Source organism: Capra hircus, chromosome 2, assembly GCF_001704415.2.
Source record: "Capra hircus breed San Clemente chromosome 2, ASM170441v1, whole genome shotgun sequence".
Classification (NCBI taxonomy): Eukaryota; Metazoa; Chordata; class Mammalia; order Artiodactyla; family Bovidae; genus Capra; species Capra hircus.
In genome coordinates, this window is record NC_030809.1 from 18,269,322 (window position 1) to 18,291,198 (window position 21,877).

The following is a 21,877-nucleotide window of genomic DNA, read 5'->3' on the forward strand; positions in this document are numbered from 1 at the left end:
GGTCTGGGGACCATACTGTGGGGACTACTGGTTTAGTGTGATGAACACAGATACAAGTCCCCATGAGGGCAAACAGCTCAAGAGAATATATTGTGATCACTGGGTGGGTAGCAAGTTAAAATAAATTTTAACCAATAGTTTGTAAAATAAATGAAAAGGAATGAAACATTTAAAGAATGTTCCTATATTTTCAGTTTAGTTCAGTAGCTCAGTTGTGTCCGACTCTTTGCAACCACATGGACTGCAGCACACCAGGCCTCCCTGTCCATCATCAACTCCCGGAGTTCACTCAAATTCATGTCCATTGAGTCAGTGATGCCATCCAACCATCTCATGTTCTATTGTCCCTTCTCCTGCCTTCAGTCTTTCCCAGCATCAGGGTCTTTTCCAATGAATCAGTTCTTCCCATCAGGTGGCCAAGCTATTGGAGTTCCAGCTTCAGCATCAGTCCTTCCAAAGAATATTCAGGACTGATTTCCTTTAGGATGGACTGGTTGGATCTCCTTGCAGTCCAAGGGACTCTTTTAAGAGTCTTCTCCAACACCACAGTTCAAAAGCATCAATTCTTCGGCACTCAGCTTTCTTCACAGTCCAACTCTCACATCCATACATGACCACTGGAAAAACCATAGCCTTGACTAGACGGACCTTTGTCGGCAAAGTAATGTCTCTGCTTTTTAATATGCTGTCTAGGTTGGTCATGACTGTAGCCTTTTAAAATTCCTCTTGGTTCACATACATACTTGTTCACATACATATTTGCATGAAAATAGTCATCTAGGTTTTATTTTCTCTCTGAAGTGCCTATTAGAACCTTGATCTTTGATTTTGCCCTGTCACCTATCTGCTGTCTGTGTTGGGCCCCACATCCAACTTGGTGTGTTTGTTTTATACTGAAAACCTCTAGAACCTGAAGGCTTTATGCCTACCCTTTCTTGTCCAAATCTCATTATCCTCACCTCAACTACAAACCAAGTTATTTTACATGTATTTATAAACATCCTAGATGATCAACTGAAGTTATGAGATTATTCCCTTAAAATATTTTACTTACTGTTCATAGTTAAATACACATATGACAATTCTCTTTAAAATGAAGTTGAAGATACTCTCTTGTTGTTATACTTAATCTTGAACCCTGGAGCTTTGTCATGGTGTTAGAAGCGTTTGCATTTTTTAAAAAGTAGTTTTTATAGAGAATCGCTAAGAAAAATAGACCACTTTATCATGGAGGGTTTTGACTGTAGCTGCTGTGTGTCTGGGCTTCCCAGGTGGCACTAGTGGTAAACAAGCTGCCTGCCAGTGCAAACGACACAGGAGACCTGGGTTCCATCCCTGGGTCGGGAAGATCCCCTGGAGAAAGGCATGGCAGCCCACTCCAGCGTTCTTGCCTGGAGACTCCCATGGACCGAAGAGCCTGGAGACTCCCATGGACCGAAGAGCCTGGAGACTCCCATGGACCGAAGAGCCTGGCGAGTTACAGTCCATGGGTGTGCAAAGAGTTGGACACAACTGAGAGACTTAGCATGCACGCACACACTGTATGTTTAGAGGCTGTATCGATGCATTTGTAAACTATAAAAGAAATAGATGAACATTAACATTTATTATTAAAGGAAACAGTATTTCTTCTTTGCAGATTTGCTTCCTTTCGTGCATACATCTTCCTTTTGTAAGACATGTCTTTATATTGCTCCCTTTTGTTAAAATCCCTGGTGACATTTTTTTCATTTTAGCTGATATAGATCATAGATGAAATCCACCCTCTAGTGGCCAAAAGCATCATGGAAAAAAAAAAAAAAGACTTTTATAAGACTAGGCTATAAAGTTAGGAAGAGAATGATTTTTTTTTCATGTGACTAGTTTGTGACCTAATTCTGAAGGCGCATTCAAGAGGAAGCTTCTAGAAATGTTTAGATCCACATGGTTAAAATAATTCCCAAGATAACGGACACGTTTAAGATTCAAATGCCTTTAGATTTGCAAGTGCTTCTGTTGCCGTGTGTTCATTGCTGAGTTCTCTGGACTTCTGAGGCCCTTCCTAAGTCCCAAGTCAGCTGTATCACCTAAAATATGCTCTTTCATTTGTTCTTAAATAGTTTTCAAAGGAGAATGCTAACTGTTGATTTTTGTAAGGACTAACTCGGAGTAGTGGTTGGTTGCTTTTCTGTCATATACTTACCAATTATATCTATAACTTAAAAACAATTTTATTGGAGTACACTTGCTTTGCAATTTTGTGTTGGTTTCTACTGGACAGCCAAGTGAATCAGTTATACATATACGTATATTAGCTCTCCTTTGGATTTCTTTTTTTTTTTTTAATCTTTATTTTTTTTTATTTTTTAAATTTTAAAATCTTTAATTCTTACATGCGTTCCCAAACATGAACCTCCCTCCCACCTCCCTCCCCATAACATCTCTGTGGGTCATCCCCATCCTTTGGATTTCTGTTCAGTTTGGGTCACCACATAGCATTGAGTCGAGGTCCCTGCGCTGTACAGTGGGTTCTCACGGTTGTCTGTTTTATACAGAGCAGTGTGTATATGTCAATCCCAATCTCCCAATTCATCCCTGCCTCCCTTTCCCCCTTGGTATCCATATGTGATGGCTGACTGATCCTTACGTCTTAAACAGTCTCCTCTTCTCATAAGACTGAATTTCCCCCTCTATACACTATGATAATTGCCCCACTTCCTTCGCTTCCACCTAAAAAGTACCTTTAATAAAGCCAGTCTTTTCCTAAATGACAAGTATCCTTGCTGTCCAGTCACAGTTGTCATTTCCCTTGGTTATTGGCCACCTGTCTTGGAGTTGTGATTCTACCCAGAAAATACCTATAAAGTATCTATCATATTATCCCTTTGCATTACACAAGGATTGGTAACATATTTCCATTATGGACAATTAGAAAACATGAGCATCCATATCTGAAATATAAAAAATAATCCCTTCAGTTTCACTGCCTAACAAAACCCACTGTCAGTTTGGGAATACATTTTTTATTGCATTTGTAAAGAAAAGGACTTTTTTGTGTTTCTGTGTCAAAGGTTATTCTGCTCGATGATGCCACTTTCCTGGCAAATTCAGCTCACTCACTGTGACCAAGCAGCTCCTGTATTCACCCACCTGTGTGGTAAGGACATGAGAAGAGGACAGACAGTTGTTAAAGGGAAAACACAGTTGGGATCAAAGATTGAGCAGAGTTTCGGAGCGTGACTGCCAAGCAGGATGCTGGATCCAGCACAGAGGGTGATCTCGGGGGTGAGGCTGAGGAAATGAAAAGAGGAGGTCTTCTAAATGCCAAATATAAACAAACTGGGTTTCATATGTGGGAAAATTCAGGCATTTGAGCTCCTGATTGGTGAAAACTGGGCTTCCCTGCTGACCTAGCTGGTAAAGAATCCGCCTGCAGTCTGGGAGACCTGGGTTCGATCCCTGGATTGGGAAGATCCCCTGGAGAAGGGAATGGCTTACCTACTCCAGTATTCTGGCCAGGAGAATTCCATGGACTGTATAGTTCGTGGGGTCGCCAAGAGTCAGACACACAGAGCAACTTTCGCTTTGACTTTTGGTGGGAGCTGGGCTAATCAATCATCAGAGTGCAGGGCTGATGCTACTGGTGTTTTTCCAGGAGGTGGTCTTTGCTGCCCATGTGAAGTGGTGACTCAGGGTAATCAAGCTTATACTGAATAAGGTCCTTCATATTCCCCCATCGATAGAAATTGACTGGAGGTCAGACAAGAAATTCATGCAAGTCTTAATTGGGGCCCCTGCTGTAGCTGGGGTAGCAAGAGCAAGCGTCCCATCCCCATCCCTACCCTGCTCCTGTTAATAGGGTTCTGTTGTATTTGAACACGCCTAGAAAAGAAGTTGGTCCAGGGAAAGCGACTCAACAACTGTCAGTTCCTCAATTCCTTCTGAAAGGTGTTGTAATATCTCTGACTAAAACAAGCCAGCAACCTAGGCTCATCCTCAACCTCTCCCTCTCTCTCACTCTTCACATGGTATTCATTACCAAGTATTGCTGTTTTACTTTCAAAACTACCTATTTTCTTTCTTTCTTTCTTTTTTTGACTGTGCTGTGCCACTTGTGAGATCTTAGTTCCCCGACCAGGGATCAAACCTGTGTCCTCTGCATTGGAACCACAGAGTCTTAACCACTGGACTACCAGGGTTAGGAAGTCCCTGTTTTACTTTTTAAATGGCTCTTGACATTCATTCTGTAGCTGGTGCTGCCACTGCCCTCATTCCAGCCATGTTTTTCTTGGGACTACAGAAATAACCTCTTACCTGGTTTCTCAACCTAGGTTCTTGCAGGTCTCTCCATTTTCCAAAAGATGACTGGAGTAATCGTTCTGAAATGCAAATCGGATTTTGTCATTTAATACCACTCACCCCAACACACACACACACACACACACATATACACTCACACACTTCATTAGAGGTCCTACCTGATCTGGAACCTGCCTGCCTCTTATTTCTTCTCTGCCCTTTGCTCTTCAGTTGGTTTTTCCCATCTTCAGGAGGAGCCCCGAGCCACACTCCCTGTACTATGGGACTTCCACACACACTGGTTGCCTCCTTGAATTTCCCATTGCTCTTCCCACCACACTGATGTGACGCATGCCTGACCTCTCAGCCCGCTGTCCCTTCCTCAAAGGGCAGCCCCCTTTCTCTTCCTCAGAAGGCAGCCCCCTGGAGCTCAGCCAAAGTCAGCTCTGTTGTTCCTTCTTCCTCCTGGCATCCTAAGCCCCTCATTGTTTCAGTTCAGTTCAGTTCAGTTCAGTCGCTCAGTCGTGTCCGACTCTTTGCAACCCCATGAATCGCAGCATGCCAGGCCTCCCTGTCCATCACTCACTCAATTATTTTACATGTGTTCAAATTCCTGTTTGGTGTCTTTCCCCTTTAAATGACCCTGGTAGAGAGAGATTGTCTGTTTTCACAAAGTCACAGAGCCCTGGCACATAGTAGGCATTTAATAACTATTTCTTGAATTAAAGAATGAATTGATGGAGGAGACAGAGCCTCAGAGAGTCACCAACCTTCACTACATGCCTACTGGAGGCAGCAGGCCTTTGCAGTGATGGAGAATATAGACTCAGCACATGAACAGTCAGGAAATGACTTACAGCTCGCTTTTGATTATCCATTCTTTCAGAAGATGGGGAAGGAGGCGGAAATTTGTAGATGGCTCAATAACATAAATACTAGGGAGGCTGAGGAATCTTAACACTTCAACTTAGCCTCTATCGTCCTTTCCAGCTGAATGTTTGTATCAGTAAGAACCACAGCAATGGAAATATTGACTGATCTGCATCTTTTCACATCAATTTTCTGTCTGGCCCAGGAGCCCCTAGCGATTAAAAGGTAAGAAATTAAGGTGTATAAGAAAGAAGCAACATCAGCACCACTGATCTCCACAGCCAACTAATACTCTGTATTTACTTATTCAGCTTCCTGCATGTTCACTGATATTTTCGTGTGTGTGTGTGTGTGTGTGTGTGTGTGTGTGTGTGTGTGTGTGTGTGTACCAGGAGCATAATGACTCCATGGAGATCTGTAAAATAGCAATACTGCAGGTCTGTTTAGATTCAGAACAGAGCATTTCACCTTTTGATAGGATTAGTGCAAGCAGAGATTCTTGCCTATGTTTTTCTGTTATTAAGATTCCTACTGTGAATATACCAGCAAAGAGAGAGAGAATCTCTCACACACACACACACATGGGCACACACACAGTTTCCCTTGAAACAAAGTTCTCAGTGAAGTGAATGCATTGCCTGACCCTCCGCAGTGCTAAGGGGCTGACTCTATGACAATGAATGAATTTAGCCACAATTTGAAAGCTCACAGTCATCTTAAAAGAATAGGATTATTGTTTCTTTGCCCACATCTTTAACTACTGTGGGTGAGATGTTTGGAAATTTGATCTCCTGGGGGGTGGCCTAGACTTGAATCAGGGGGTGTTGGGTTTTCACATTTTCTCCGTTCCATCTGAAATGCGGAGGAGACAGCCTTTGAATCCAACACGACACCCCTAAAGAGAAGAGCCTCTCCCTGTCTCCCTGCTCACTTCGACCTGCTGCTGCTGCTGCTGCTAAGTCGCTTCAGTCGTGTCCGACTCTGTGCGACCCCATAGATGGCAGCCGACCAGGCACCCCCATCCCTGGGATTCTCCAGGCAAGAACACTGGAGTGGGTTGCCATTTCTTTCTCCAATGCATGAAAGTGAAAAGTGAAAGGGAAGTCGCTCAGGTCTGAGCTGAAAGCAAAACAAAAAAATGAAACAAAACCCCCTAGACACTTCAAATTTACTCTGACCTTGAACTTGGCCTGAACCAGCAGGGACCAGGGATGGTGAGGGGTGAAGGGATCAGACTGACATCTCTTAAGTTTCCAGTGTTGGCAGACAGGTTCTTTACCACTAGCATCACCTGGAAAGCCCCTGCTGTTATTCCTGTTCCCATATAATTTTTTTTAAGTTGATATGTTATATTTTTGTTTTTATTCAATTCAAGCAGTTTTCTTTTCTTTTTTTCTTTTGGCTATGTGGCATGTAGTTCCCTGACCAGGGATCTGACCTGCATCCCCAGCAGTGAAATTTGTGAAGACTTAACCACTGGACCACCAGGGAAGTCCTTGCACTTGACCACCAGGGAGGTCCTCTCCCGAGAGCTTTGAAAGTCCAGGCAGCAGGAGGCACAGATAGCTCTCCAGGTGTGATACAAAGGGAGGAGTGGTTGCAACTTGTTACACAAAGTGTGAAGCCATTTGGTTACAACTGGACTCAAATAGTTTGGGATTTCTCCAAGTGGGATGTCATGGGCAGTAGGGGTGGAGGGGCAAAGAGCTCTAGAGGAAACGCAGTGTGGGGCCAGGATCCTGTCCCCTGCTGGTAGGAAGATGCTGTCTTGGGATGGTGAGGAGAGAGAAGGCAAAGAAAATGTGGCGGAGGCCTTTCAGTGGGGAGAGTGGGAAGCAAGCGCCTCTTAAACCTGGAGGCGGCCGCTGTGTCTGGACAGTTCAGACCTGGAGGGTGGAATCTGGTTCACTGTGCCTTCGCTGAGTCAGTCGATCCTGGCAGACCTTGGTCTTCCCAGGAGGACACAGAGGAGTCCCACCCCAGCAGCAGAACATTCGACAGGATTCTCGGCAGCCTAATAATTATCAGGCGGGGGCCCCATCCTCTCTCCTCTCTCTATCCCGTCGGGTCTAGCATGTTTCCAGCCCAGTGAATGGAGTGCCTGTTTGCTTCTGCAGGATGGGACTCCTGGACAGAGTCACCCCACTGACTGGTGTTACCTTTAGATCCACGATCGCAAGCTGACTACTTGGTTCTGCCTCCCAATCTTTTTTCTTGACGAACTCGCTCTTACTGTGCCCAACCGGAGTTTCAAACCTGCACATCTTTAGAACTCCTCAAGTTGCAGTCATGTTATAAAGGTCTAGGACAGTGGTTCTCTAAAGGGGTTTTTTGTTCTCTGGGAGACATACGGCGGTATCTGGAGATGTTTTTTGTTTGTCACAAGGAGGGAGAGAAGGGTGATGCTGCAGGAATCTGGTGGGGGAATTCCGAGGCCAGGGAGGCTGCTCAGCATTGTGCGGAGCTCCCAACAGTAGGGACCTGGTCCAAAATGTCGATAGTGTCACAGTTAAGAAATCCTGATTCCGGGTGTCATAGACTGAAGTGTCCCCTCGCTCTTTTGTAAGTGGAAACCCTAGTCCCCCAGTATAACTGTGTTCAGAGATAGGGCCTTTAAAGAGGTAATTAAGGTTCTATAAGGTTATCAGAACAGGGCTCCGATCCACTATGACTGGTGTCATCTGACCATTTAAGATGGGGACGAGACATGGAGAGGCGTAGCCATGGAGGAAAGGTCACTCGAGGACACAGTGAGAAAGCAGTGTCTGCAAGGCAAGAAGAGCGGCCTCAGGAGACACCAAACTTGCTGACTCCTTGATCTAGGACTTCCTGCCTCCAGCACTCTGACAAGTCCCCCAGTCTGTGTTCTTGTGCTATGACAGCCCTATACAGTGCAATTTATGTTTTGCAACAACCCGGGAAAGTAGGAAGATACCATAGCGTTGAGCGGGTGGCCTTAGAGTGAGTTTCTGTACCTCTCCGACTCTTCACCCCTCATCTCTCAGCTGGGACTCGTCACGCTCATCATTTGGGATGTCATGAGGGTTAAACAAGTTAACACAGGTAAAGGGTCAGTAAGGAAGCAGAGGCCACTCACGTGCTGCTGGACAAAAACCCCTTGTGGGTGGAGACCTTGCCATTTAGTTGTGTGGTCACAGCATCTGGAAGTTTCTGGCATATCACAGATGCATCTTAGATGTGTGCTGATTTTTTTTTAATTGGGTATAATTGCTTTACAATATTGTGTTGGTTTCCACAGTACAGTGAAGTGAATCAGCTATTGTTATTCGGTCGCTAAGTCTCGTCTGGCTGTGCATTCCCACGGACTGCAGTACACCAGGCTCCTTTGTCTTTCGGTATCTCCTGGAGTTTGCTCAAACTCTTGTCCATTGAGTCCGTGATGCTACCTAATCTTCTCATCCTTTGCTATCCTCTTCTCCTTCTACCCTCAGTCTTTCCCAGCATCAGGGTCTTTTCCAGTAATTTGGCTCTTCATGTCAGGTGGGCAAAGTATTGGAGCTTCAGCTTCAGCATCAGTCCTTCTGATGACTATTCAGGATTGATTTCCTTTAGGATTGACTGGTTTGATCTCCTTGCAGTCCAAAGGACTCTTAAGAGTCTTCTCCATGTTCGAAAGCATCAGTTCTTAGGTATTCAGCCTTCTTTATGGTCCAACTCTCACATCCATACATGACTCCTGGAAAAACCATTATCAGCTATGCGTATGCATACATCTCCTCCTTACTGAACCTCCCTTCCACCACCATCCCACTCATCTAGGTGATCACAGAGTGTTGTGCTATACAGCAAGTTCCCACTAGCTGTCACTTTTACACATGGTAATGTGTGTATGTCAATCCTTATGTTGATTTAATCAATGGCATTTTAGGTCCCCATTTAAAAGCTGTTTGTTAAGCTTTCTTTCTGTACCAGATCCTGCAGGCATAGCTGTGAACCATGCCATCACAGTCTCTACCTTCAAACTTACATTCCAGTGGAGGAAGAGAAACAGCAATTGATAAAAAGCAAGGTTAATACGATTTTAGATCATTGGAAGTATGCTGATGGATATCAGTTGAGTGTTGTAATGAGAAATGGGTGGGGGACGCTGCTTTGGAGAGTGTTTTGAAAAATTATCTGAAGAAGGGATTTTTACTCTGTTTTGTTTTGTTTGCTGATATAGGTGTATTTTATTGGTGACATAAATTCTTTAAGAGCTATTGCTCTTATGAAGTGTTATTCCAAAATAGGGAATAACTGTTAGTATAATCTTCTCTTGATTTATCTACTGTATCTATCTATCTGTCTCTATATATGTACACACACACACATATATATACTGGTATAATACATTCCAGGAAAGCTCAGTATCTCTTAAAAAACCATTGTACATGTAAAGCAGTCAGATTCTAGGCCTTGAAAGCTATAAACAGGGTTTTCACCTATGGGAATGTCCAATGGGATGGTCTAAAGTTGTGAAGGATGCCAGACCACCACTGGCTGTGCAGGAGAATCCCAGATATTTCAAGGTGTTTAGTCAAATGCTTATCAGTTGTTCAGATGGTAAAAAAAAAAAAAATCTGCCTGCAATGTGAGAGACCCAGGTTCAATCCCTGGAGAAGGGAATGGCAACCCACTTCCGTATTCTTGCTGGGAGAACTCCAAGGACAGAGGAGCCTGGTAGGCTACAGTCCATGGGGTCACAAAGAGTCAGACACGACTGAGTGACTAACACTTTCATGTTCACTTTCGATCAAATTCTAATAAAACCCTACAGTCATTGTGATAAACAGTCCCTCCCACTCCCCAATTTCCAAAATAGCTTCTAAAAGGCAATGTGGCAGCCGTTATGAGCCAGAGTTTTGAAGGTCTGCAGCGGCCTCCTGATCTCCTAGCCAGTCGTTATTCTTGCTTTTGGGGTCTTTGACATTGTTAACCAGCCCTCCCTGGCTCTCGATTTTCTCTTGGCTTCCATGCCCACACCCCTTGGGGTTTTCCCCTCTTCTTCCCCATCTCTGCTCATCTCTCTCTAGCTTCTTGCTCTCCACCTGCCCATCCATGTAGATACAACCTTGATCTTTTCTTTTTTCCTCTTCATGTTCTTCTTCGATGAAAATTTGAACGCATCTTCCAGGCATCTCACATCCAAAGTGCTGTTCTTATGCTTTTTTGGCTGATTTTCCCAACTGCCACGTGGACCTGGTTAAGTGAACTCCGAGTTAAACATGTCCAAAATCCAACTGGTCAACTTCCTCTAAAACTTCTTATTCCTTTTGTCATAACTGTTGCGTTCACAGCAATATCATCCACTCACACATCCTAGACATGGCAGCTGTCTTAACCTCTCTTTGTCACTCCTCACATCCAGTTGGTTAATCTGTTTTCTCAAGTCTCAGGGAGTGATTGGAGCTGAATATTCTGGATCAAGTCCTGCAAAGATCAGATCACTGGGGATGAAAAACAGTGCCCCAGAAGAGACTACTCTTATCCCACCCTTCTGATCTTCAATTTTATTTTATTTTAAATTCTGCACTAACCTAATTTTTCTAGACCTTGGGCATACTGCCCTGAGCTAATTTGTTTGCCCGAATTAATTACCAGCAGGGGGTGGCAGTCTCATTTTCATAGAATCCTTCTGTTTTGGAAGAGATGCCTTTTTCTTCAAACAGTCCGATTTAGGTACTTTGGCAGTGCAAAGGGTGTCTTGACATTTCCATAAAGACATTTAAATGTTACCCTCTCTAAAGAAACAGTTTTAGAATGTGAAATCTTTATTTTTTTTTTTTCCCCAAGGAAGAAAAACATCACCAGCTTAATTATCTCTGTAAAATAACTTCCTCCTTTGCTCTTCATATTGCTAGTGGAAAAAGATGATGATACTGTTTTCAAAAAACAAAAACAATTCTAGAGGATTTCAAGAAATTTGCTTTTGATTTTTATCTGTATAAATAATGCCACAATTCAGAGGTCAAAGATGCTTATAGGGTTATGTGTTATCCTTGCAAGCTGATTTTTGAAAGATCTGCTGGAAGGGCAAATATGAGCAGAAAAATGCTGCTGGTGGTCGTTGCTCTACACTGAGAAGAAGGCAAAAGAGACTTAACTCTTTAGATGTGTAAGTTCTAAAAATTGTGATAAAAAAATCAGATAATATGAAATCTGTCCTATTAACAGAACTCTAAGTGCCCAGTGCAGTATTGTTAACTACATACTCATTGTTGTATAGCAGAGCTCTGGAACATTTTCATTTTGCATAACTGAAACTCTATATCCATTCAGTGCAGCTCCCTGTTCCCCCTCTCCGCCCCAGCAACTATCATTCTCTTCTGCCCCTATAAGTCTGACTACTTTAGATTCCACATTTGAGTGGAATCATGAAGGGTTTTTCCTTCTGTGACTGGCTTATTCTACTTAGCACATGGCCTCAAGGTTCATCCATGTTATAACATATGACAGGATTTCCTTCTTTTTCAAGACTGAAATTTCATTGTGTGTATATATTGTATCACATTTCCTGGAACCATTCATCTGTTGATGCACATTTATGTTTTTTCTGCCTCTTGGCTATTGGGAAGCATGACTCAATGAACATGGGACTGCAAATGTATCTGCAAGATCTCATTTTCAACTCTTTTGAATAAATAACTAGAAGTGAAGTTATAGATATATGGTAATTCTATTTTTCATTTTTGAGGGATCTCTGTATTTTTTGTATTTTATATAGCAACTGCAGCCTTTTACATTCCCACTAACAGTGTATGAGAGTTCCCATTTCTCCACATCCTTGACAACACTTGTTATTTTCTGTTTTTGCTTTGTTTTCTTATGGCCAGCTTCACTGGGATGAGGTGATACTTCTTTGTGGTTTTGATTTTCACTTCCCTGACGATTAGTGAAGTTGAACACCTTTATGTATACATGTTGGTATACTTACACAGTTCACCAAAAACAATACCAACTGAATTAAAGACTTAAATCTAAGAACCTGAAACGATAAAACTCCTGAAAGAAAACTTAGGGGAAAACCTTCATAAAATTAGTCTCAGCATTGATTTTTGGATATGACACCAAAAGTATAGGCACCAAAAGCAAGCATAAAGTAAGACTATATCAAACTGAATACTTCTATCCAGCAAAGGAAGCAGTCAACAGAGTCAAAAGCAGACTTCAGAGTGGAAGAAACTGTTTGCACACTCTATCTTTAATAAATTGTTAATATCTAAAACTCTTGTAAAAAGAAAGATTTTCTGTTGAATCTAGATCAGAAATCTAAATTCCTGACTTGTGCTATAAGCAATCAGAGAGTAAAGATTCTGGGCTTTCCAAGTCACATGTTTCTGTTGCAGCTACTCAATTTATTATTGTATGAAATCAGCCATAGACAATATATAAACTGTGTCTCAATAAAACTTCATTTATAAAAACAGGGATGAATTTGGCCTGTGGACCACAATTTGCTGATTCTTAATCTAGAGCTGGGTTTCTGCATCTGTCTCTTTCACTGTTAAGCTGGGCGAGTTTTTGTTGGGGGCTGTTCTGTGCATCATAGGATGGTTTGCAGGAGCCTTAGACCAGAAGCCAGAAGTGATCCCCTCCTCTCCACCCTTGTGACAACTCAAAATCTCTCCAAACATTGCCAGATATCTTCTGAGGGGCAAAATTGTGGTTGGCTGAGAACTCTGATCTAGATGATTAAAATAATCTGATAAAGGGTAATAGGCCATATTTCTGTGAAGCTACAAGAAGCCTGGAGAGATAGAAGAATGGAAATCCATAGGATATTTGTCTCAGAGAGGTCAAGGTCCCCTTAAAGGAGCCACTATCACTGCTGAAAGATGGAAAACAATTCAAAAAGGACTCAAGTGGCAACTTACTTGAAAAGTGCTCCATAAATAATGCAAATGTGAGCTTAACCTACTTTAGTGATAGGCACCAAAAACAGAACAATTCAACACATTAGCCTGTGCTAACGGGACATTCTGAGCTCCAGGGCTGGCTCTGAGCTGCTGGAAACGAGCTGGCGGTTCCAGTGCCCACTTGAGCAAGCGTTTATTTTTTCTGCTTATCTGAATTCAGAACCAACACAGGCAGAGTGATTTCTGAAAGTGCTCACATGTTTCTCTTTGTTTGGACAGGGCCAGACAAAAAAATGGCCTGGTTTCATCGCACATTGGCAGGAACACATGCTTTTAAAAGTTAAAAACAGCCTAACATTCGTGAGTGAATCTCAAAGAATGTTGTCTTCTTGTCCGTTAGAATAAACACCTGTTTTGCAAAAAAAAGAGAGGGAGAGCCATCTTCCTTGAAAAATCGTTGCTTTCTTTTTCTTCATTGCTGTCAGTCTATTTTTAACAGTTAAAAACTTTAAGCACAGAGTACCATATTATAATTTAGATATTTTTCAGTTTAAATAAACAGAAAAACCACCCCACATTTCATCAGGAAGTTCAGTTAAGCCCTTGTTAGCTGAGCCTCATTCCTGACTTGAAAAACAAAGGAACTTGCGGATCCTTTTCTTCTGGAATAAAACTCTCTCTAGCTAGGTCTATTTTTCTAGTTGATTGGAGGGAATATGGAGTCCACATCCTTGAAAGGAACTGTTTGGCTGTTAAGTCCTGTACCTAGTGCTTCCTCCTGTGTGATCACAGCAGGAGGTGTGGTTCCATAGCCTATGTCTCCTGGTCACAGTACTGCTTCCCTGGTGGCTCAGATGGTAAAGAATCTCCCTGCAGTGAGGGAGGCCTGGGTTCCATCCCTGGGTCAGGGACGTGACATAACGGGGTCATTTGTGGATCATGACAGTGGTTGGGCTCATGACAAAAAGTGGTAAGAACAGATTCTTCATAACCTTTCTGGAAATTAACATTTCAGTGTATCCCGAGAGACCCGGCTCCTTCAGTCCCATCTATTTGTGCTTCACTTTCCCTTGAACACCCACTGCCTCCCTGGCAGGCTGACCCAGTGTGCGTTTAGATGGTTCTGGTTTGACCTCAGATCTTTCCTTCTGTCCCTCAGGCTATCATGGCCTCTACTGTGAGGAGGAATACGACGAGTGTCTCTCCGCCCCGTGCCTGAATGCTGCCACCTGCAGGGACCTCGTCAACGGCTACGAGTGCGTGTGCCTGGCAGAGTACAAAGGTGAGCATCATGGGGCAGACGTGTGCCGGCGTGGCTCTCCGTGACGTCACGGATTTCTCCACGCACGTGCGTAGACCTCTGACTGGAGCCTGAAACTGTTCTGAGTAAGAATCAAATGCTGGTAGTGGAATGATTTATGGGGGCCAAGGAGAGCAGTGTGCACGTCTCTGGTTTCTTCTTGATAAACTGAAACATCGCTCTCCTGTCCTTTCCTTCTTCTCATCCTTCTTCTCTTCTCCTCTCTTATGTAAAAAGATGAGCTTAAAAAGGAATGTGAAGTGAACTCTCAGGCTCAGGTCGGAGGATGCAGCTGTGGCACCAGGGGAGGAGGGCATCTGCCCTGAAGTGCTCTCCGGGTGAGGAGACAGTGCTGTGCTTTTCAGTGGGAGGAGGCGGGTGGAGTCTCACACGTTGGCAGGAAAAATTCATTCTCATTAAATGAGTCGTTAAAGGGGAGGCAAGTGTTAGTTCATTTGAGTGAACTTGTGTCAAAGTCACTCTGGAAAAACGGCCCATGTTGATGAAGAGTTTATAACATTCTCAGGTGGTGTTGGTGGTAAAGACTCCTGTTAGTGCAGGAAACTCAAGAGACACAGGTTCAGTCCCTGGGTTGGGAAGATCCCCTGGAGAAGGACATGGCAACCCATTCTAGTATTCTTGCCTCCAGAATTCTTGCCATGGACAGAGGAGCCTGGTGGGCTACAGTCCATGGGTCATGAAGAGTTGGACACAACTGAGTGACTAACATTGTCACTTTTTTTTTTTTAATAGCATCCAAACCTTGTTCTGCTTCCCTGGTGGCTCAGATGGTAAAGAATCACCCTGCGGTGAGGGAGACCTGGGTTCCATCCCTGGGTCAGGAAGATACCCTGGAGAAGGAAATGGCCACCCATTCCAGTATTCTTGCCTAGAAAATTCCATGGACAGGGGAGCCTGGCGGGTTACAGTGGTCCATGGGTTTGCAAAGAGTTGGATACGACTCAACAGCTAACACACACACAAACCCTGTTCTAAGTCGTTACATGGGTAAACTCATGAAAAAGACCTGGGAGTAACTCAAGAGGATGTAGTGTCAGCCTTCATAAGCCCCTCCATCTTCCTCCCCTGTGGGCTCACTGGTCTCAGCCAGCACTGTGTCAGGGGCCTGGCCATCAGCTGCTCTGCATGTATTTCTCTAAGCCACGACTTCAGCGCTGGTGTAGACTTTTGTAATGCCTTTGAGGGCTCTATTTATATCCATTTCACTTAACCTTTTGCCCACACCACCGCCTGCTTGATAGCATTGATCTGCTATGACCTTGCTTTGTAGCTGACGTTGCTTCTCTTTGGATGGACCCACCTTTATTTAGAGGTCTTTCTGGTGAGCCTTGAAGGTTTGTAGGGCACATGGATGAACCTGATCTAGCCCCTGGGTGGAAGGGCTGAAGCTGGACCCCGTCTTTGCTGTATGTTTGGCAGATCTGATGTTTTTGCCTGGAGAATCCCAGGGATGGGGGAGCCTGGCGGGCTGCCATCTATGGGGTTGCACAGAGTCGGACACAACTGAAGTGACTTAGAAGCAGCAGCAGCAGCAGCATGATGCCCACTTATAGCTCCCATGAGGACAGGTGTTCTAGCTTCATCCACATGGATTTAAGTTCTAGGTGGATCTGAGTATCAGGAAATAGGGCATCCTCTCAAGTCTGGAAAGAATAAAAGAGCAGTGAACTTGGAGACCTAGGTAGCTCATCCTCAGTGTGCCGTTGGCATACGGATGACCCTGGATAAACCTCTTCAACTGACTTGAGATTGAGAGATTTTGAGATTCTTCAATGACAGCGTTAGTAGTGGCAGATGTGCTTCAAAAATTTAAATCCCAGAATTCTTTAGTTTATGATAGATTTTATAGAGTAAGTTTCATCTTTATAAATGACAGAGTTATTAATGGGGTGTACTCCGAATTTGCTTCTTGTGTTCCTGGCTTGGAAGCAGTGCTCATGATATCATGACCAAGAAATAAAAAGTGAAATTGTGTATGATGACCTGCTAGTGACTCCACAAATTCATGGACTGTGAGCCTCACTTTTATTTTTTTAATCCATTTTTCTCAAAGGGTATTCCCAAATTTTGCTGCTTCTCTCAAGCCTTATATTAAATCACTCATTCATCTTCATGGAATGAAAAAGAGCTTATCATTTAGAGACATTTTTAAATTTCCCTAGTTTTCCACATCCTACAACAGTGGTTCTCAAACTTGAGCATGTGTTAGAATCTGCTGGTGAGCTTCCTAGAACATAGTCTGCTGGGCTCCAACCCTTGAGTTCCTGATTCAATATATCTGGGATAGGGTCCAATGATTTGAATTTCTGGTAAGTTCTCAGATGATACCGATATGCTGATTCTTGCTGCCCTTTGAAAAGCCCCACCCTACAAACTCATCTGCAATCACAACTGCTCAAATTTGATTGTCCTCCCTATTAACTGTCAAATGCTCCCCATTCTGCTCAAGGCTAATCCTTCCGTATATGTTCCTCATTCCACCCCTTCTATTTTTCTGTGACTTTCCTCCATCAGTTACAGATGCCCTGCTGTGGATGACTCAAGAGAATAGGGTTGACTTGAGATGACTCAAGATCCTGGAGGGGATCTCAATTACATTTGAGGATGTGGGTTTTCAAGAAAAGGGCACAGTGCCAGGAGCCTTTATGTACCACAGGGTTAGGAGATAGGGTTCTGGGGAGAACAGAGGACTCAAAGACCAGCTGAGCCATAAAGACCCCTCAGCTTATAGAAAGGAAATATACACCATGGTGTGCTGCACGTGACAAAGGGCTCCCTATCTCATGGATCCTGGCTGTTCTTTAAGAGGACTGCTGGACTTCCTTGGTGGTCCGGTGGTTAAGAATCCACCTGCCAATGCAGGGGACTCAGGTTCCATCCCTGGTCCAGGAAGATTCCAAATGGAGCAGCTAAGCCCACATGCCACAGCTACTGAAGCCCATGCAATCCAGAGCCTGAGCACCACAACAAGAGAGGCCACCACAGTGAGAGGCCCTCACACTGCAGCTGCAGAAAGCCCACAGGTGGCAGTGTAGACCGGGTGCAGCCAGAAATAAACAAAATAAAACAATCTCTAATTAAAGAAAAAAGAAGATTGCAGTCAGACTGAGCTGGTCCTTGTGTATACGTGTGAGTGTGTCTATGAGAAAGAGAAATAAAGAGAATGGGCCTCTGCTCACACCTGGAGAACCTTGAAAAACACAAACTGGGAGGCCTCTACCCCTCGTAGACAGGACTGGCTTGACCTGCCTGTTTGGCACTGGAGGAGAATCTCCAGTATCATCTGTTTCATTGCCAACCTCAAGCCTGGCCAGTCCAGGGAGTCTGTACCGACAACTCAATGAGGGGGGGAAAAAAACCACAAAATCTAGGAAGGAAAAGCAAAATTGCAGCAAGACCCACAACTCTAAACACTCAAAAAGGGAAGTGAAAAAAGTAAAGTATGCCCCTCAGAATTGAATTTAGGTCTGGAAAAGCAAAAGGAGGAACTATGTCATGATAGAAGTAAAAGTATGAGGAAATGGAAACCGTGAGTGAAAAGACATGAAACATGGAGAAAAGATCCAAGAGATGGTGTTTCATCTGAATGATGGATGGCTGGGGAAGAAGAACACATGGCAATAAAACCAGAAACAAACAGCTTCTAGAAGGAGAAGGCTATGCGATAAATAAAACTGAAATTTTCACAGAGAATCGGCTTACCGAGTGCCAGAGGATTAATGAAGGAGATGATATATAATTTGTGATTTCCTGGTAGAGTTTCCAAATCCAAGAATACAGAGAATATTTTGCAAGATTCTCTATAGGGAGTACAAGTTACAAAAGAAAGGCAAATTATCATTGAACTGCGCTTCTCTAAAATGAAGCTAAGGGCTTTCCTGGTGGTCCAGTCGTTAAGAATCTGCCTTCCAATGCAGGAGACATGGGTTCGATCTCTGGTCAGGGACCTAAGATCCCACATGCCTCAGGGTAACTGAGCCCTCGTTCTGCAACTACTGAGCCCACGTGCTCTGGAGCCCATGCCCCTCAACTAGAGACGTCTGTGTGCTGTAATGAAGATCCCGTGTGCTGCAGCAGGACCTGATGCCACAAAATAAATCAATATTAAAAAAAATAAAATGAGGCTAAACCGCAGTGAAGAGTGTTTAGAAAAAGTCTGGTAGTTAAAGGTTCATTTATGTTTGAGGGATAAAGAAAGACATTTTCTACACTTAAGGAACCCCATGTACCCTCTCTAAGAAAATTATTTTACAAGGTATACTCATCAAATTGGAACTAAATCAGAACAAAGATAACCGGATAGGGGACAAGAGACAGCAAGAAGAAGGAGGTTGAGCAGACTTCTTTACTTGTGGTGATAAACCCAAATAGATGGCATTCATGTGATTGTAAATACTAATTAATTTAGTGGTAAAGAAAAGTCTCTTAGAAGAATAGACATGCATACTGTATTAATTATTAATATTATTGCTGCATAGTGAATTATTGTAAGGTAGGGGCTTAATACAATACCCTTTTATTAGCTAACAATTTCCTACGTTCAGGCATGGATTAATGGATTCCTTGTTCAAGGTCTGGTATGCAAAGCTGGAATCAAGATATTGGCTGGGCTGAATGCTCATCTGAGGTTTAAATAGGGAAGGATCAGATTCAGATTCAAAGTCCCCTCAAGTTGTTGGTAGAATTCATATCCTTGTGGCTGGAGAATTGTTGACAGTTTCTTGAACGTGATGAGAGAGAACCTCTGCTGTTTCAAGCCTCTTACTTCAAGAGAGGCCTGAACCCTCCTGAAGCTCTCACCTGGTTAGGGAAGGCCCACCCAAGGTTAACTCTAAGTCAACTGATTAGATTTTTCATCTTCAAACTTTCCTAATCATTGCTGAATGCCATTGGTTAGAAGTTCTCATTCAAGGGGAGGGAATTATACAAGGGTCTGACTCATTGAGGAGGGTCACCCTAGAGTGTGACACCACGTGAGTTGGTGGGTGTTTGGGAATGATTGGAAGGCACACGGGTGTGTTAGAGACCTCATCTCAATGGGCAGATAAAGTGATTATTTCATTTTGAGGTATTTACAGAGACCTTTAGGTTTGGGTTTAAGCAGGCATGTAAACCTTAGCAAAGTAGCAATAAGCGAAAGAACTTCAAAACTTAAGAGTGATGGGCAGGTGTTGAGGTGTGGGGTAGAAGGGATTAAAAGAAAAGCAGAAGGGGCCAATTTATGCCCTCAATCCAGAGGAAGGTCACAAGACCCTGGACCTGTCTTTCCTGTCCCTCTTTGCAGACATTTTTCCCAACATGTATTTACATATGAGAAGTCTGTATAAACTTAGAAAACTATCAGATGAGTGAACGTTAGTTCTTAACTAGCACTCACCTCTGCAGTTAGACCTTGGGTAAGTGATATGTTGAGGGGAAGATTGGTACTTTAACTTCTTACTTTACATATGTGCTTTTTACATGGTGATTTCTAATCTTTTCTGTTTTTAAAAAGTGTAAATAAATGAATATAACTTCCTGAAAAGAATGAGTGCAATAAGGTCAGGCAAGTATAGCTAAGAACATTTTGAAAAAAGAAGGCGTTGAGGGGGAACTTCTGCCAGATGTTGAAGCCCATTATAATGCTGCAGTTATTATTGCATTCTCATGTAATGGGTGCGAGAATGGACAGCTAACCAAAACTGAATAATGGCCTAGAAACCCTCATCTGTAATAATATATGACACTTAACAAAGAATTGCTATGAAATGGGAAGGGAATTCTTCCTTAAGAAATGGTGCTAAAAAAAACTGAGTTGCTAGACAGAAAAGAAGAAATGTCCCTGCACACACTTCTAAATAAGTTCGGTGTGAATTAAAGAAAAAACAAGTCTGACTCCTTTTGACTTTGCATCCTCATCTGCTTTCTTCCTCTGTGTTTTACAATCAAATTTCCTTAGAGTTTGTACAGACAACACCTCTATTTCCTTTAATTTTCTTTCATGGCCTTTCACAATTTGGATCTCATTCTGCTAAATGGATCTGTGGTTCATTCACTTAGTCCCGTCCAACTCTTTGTGACCCCATGGACTGCAACACTCCAGGCTTCCCTGTCCTTCACCATCTCCCGGAGCTTGCTCAAACTCATATCCATTGAGTCCATGATGCCATCCAACCATCTCATCCTCTGTCATCCCCTTCTTCTCCTGCCCTCAATCTTTCCCAGCATCAGGGTCTTTTCCAATGAGTTGGCTGTTCATATCAGGTGGCAAAACTACTGGAGCTTCAGCTTCAGCATCAGTCCTTCCAGTGAATAAGCAGAGCTGATTTCCTTTAGGATTGACTGGTTTGATTTCCTTGCTGTCCAGTGACCTAATTAAAGCCTGAAATCCCCAAGCTTCCAACTCCACATCCTTGCCCCATCACTCTGTGATCACAGGGTTCCTCGTGAAACTCACCTGCGTTAGCCTCCACAGCCCTGTTCCTCTCCCCATCCCACCCCCAGCCCTAGTCTTCCCTCTGGTCTTTTGGAAAGAATCCTTGTCCTCTGGACACCATGGATGCAGGTTGTTTACAGGCTTCACTTCTTGGCCCTTTCTCTCTCCTCCTCTTTGCCATCATCCTGTCCTGCGTCTGTATCCACTGACTGAAATACTGATCTCCGAACAGGCATGATTTCTCCTTCCTAAACTTTCAAAGCATTTTCTTGATGTTTGGTATGACAGTTATGGTCAGCCTTGTAGTCAGCTCTTTCTGTCTCCAGACTTTCCTTTTCTTGACACTTAATTATAATCTCCTGAATGGCAGTGACTACAAAGGCTTTTTTTTTTTTTTTGGTTGTTGTTAATTAATGTATTTTTTTGGCTATACTGCGTGGCATGTGGAACTTTCCCAACCCAGTATTGAACTCATGAAGAAGAGCGGAATCTTAACCACTGGACCACCAGGGAAATCCCTCTTTTTTTTCTTTTGTTCTTCTTTTTTTTAAACTTATCATCTGCTCTTGGTATGGCAGCTTACTCAAAGTAAACACTCCATAGCTATCTGTACTTGAATGGAAACTACTGCTTAACACACTAGTAAAATACACCAAAGCAACTTGAGCTTTTTGCCCATAAGTTTCCACTGTGGATTATGAAATTGTTAGGAACAAAATACACGGAGGGACTCAGAGTGATCTCTTTTCAGATACTTCTTCAAAACTAGTTCACAGCTAATTCACCATGGGACTTTGGTTAGCATTCATCAACCTTATGTTGCCAAAACATTAAGTTACAGACCCACATTATGCTGAATTATTATTTATAGAAGAACAAATTTAATGGTCAAGGTTATACCCACTTGGAATTTTTGGTGACAGAAGTTAGAAAGAAAATACTTCAATTTTTAATAATGAAAATATGATTATGAATAATGAAAATAATTTATGAAAATAAATACTGTTATTTTTGATTTAGAAATTGTTAGCAAGTTTTACTAGTTTTACTTGATTTTTAAATTAATTTTTATTGGAGTACTGTTGCTTTATAGTATGTGTTAGTACTGTACAGCCGAGTGAATCAGCCATACATATA

At 42.9% G+C, this 21,877-nt stretch overlaps 1 protein-coding gene across 1 annotated transcript in view; it reads left to right on the plus strand.

Annotated features, from left to right (window-relative positions):
* Nucleotides 1-21,877, plus strand: part of DNER (delta/notch like EGF repeat containing) — a 382,962-nt gene that overhangs the window by 314,652 nt on the left and 46,433 nt on the right. The window contains exon 9 of the mRNA XM_018058657.1: nucleotides 14,164-14,286. Coding sequence (XP_017914146.1) covers nucleotides 14,164-14,286 — 123 coding nt within the window. The remainder of the gene's footprint in view (nucleotides 1-14,163; nucleotides 14,287-21,877) is intronic.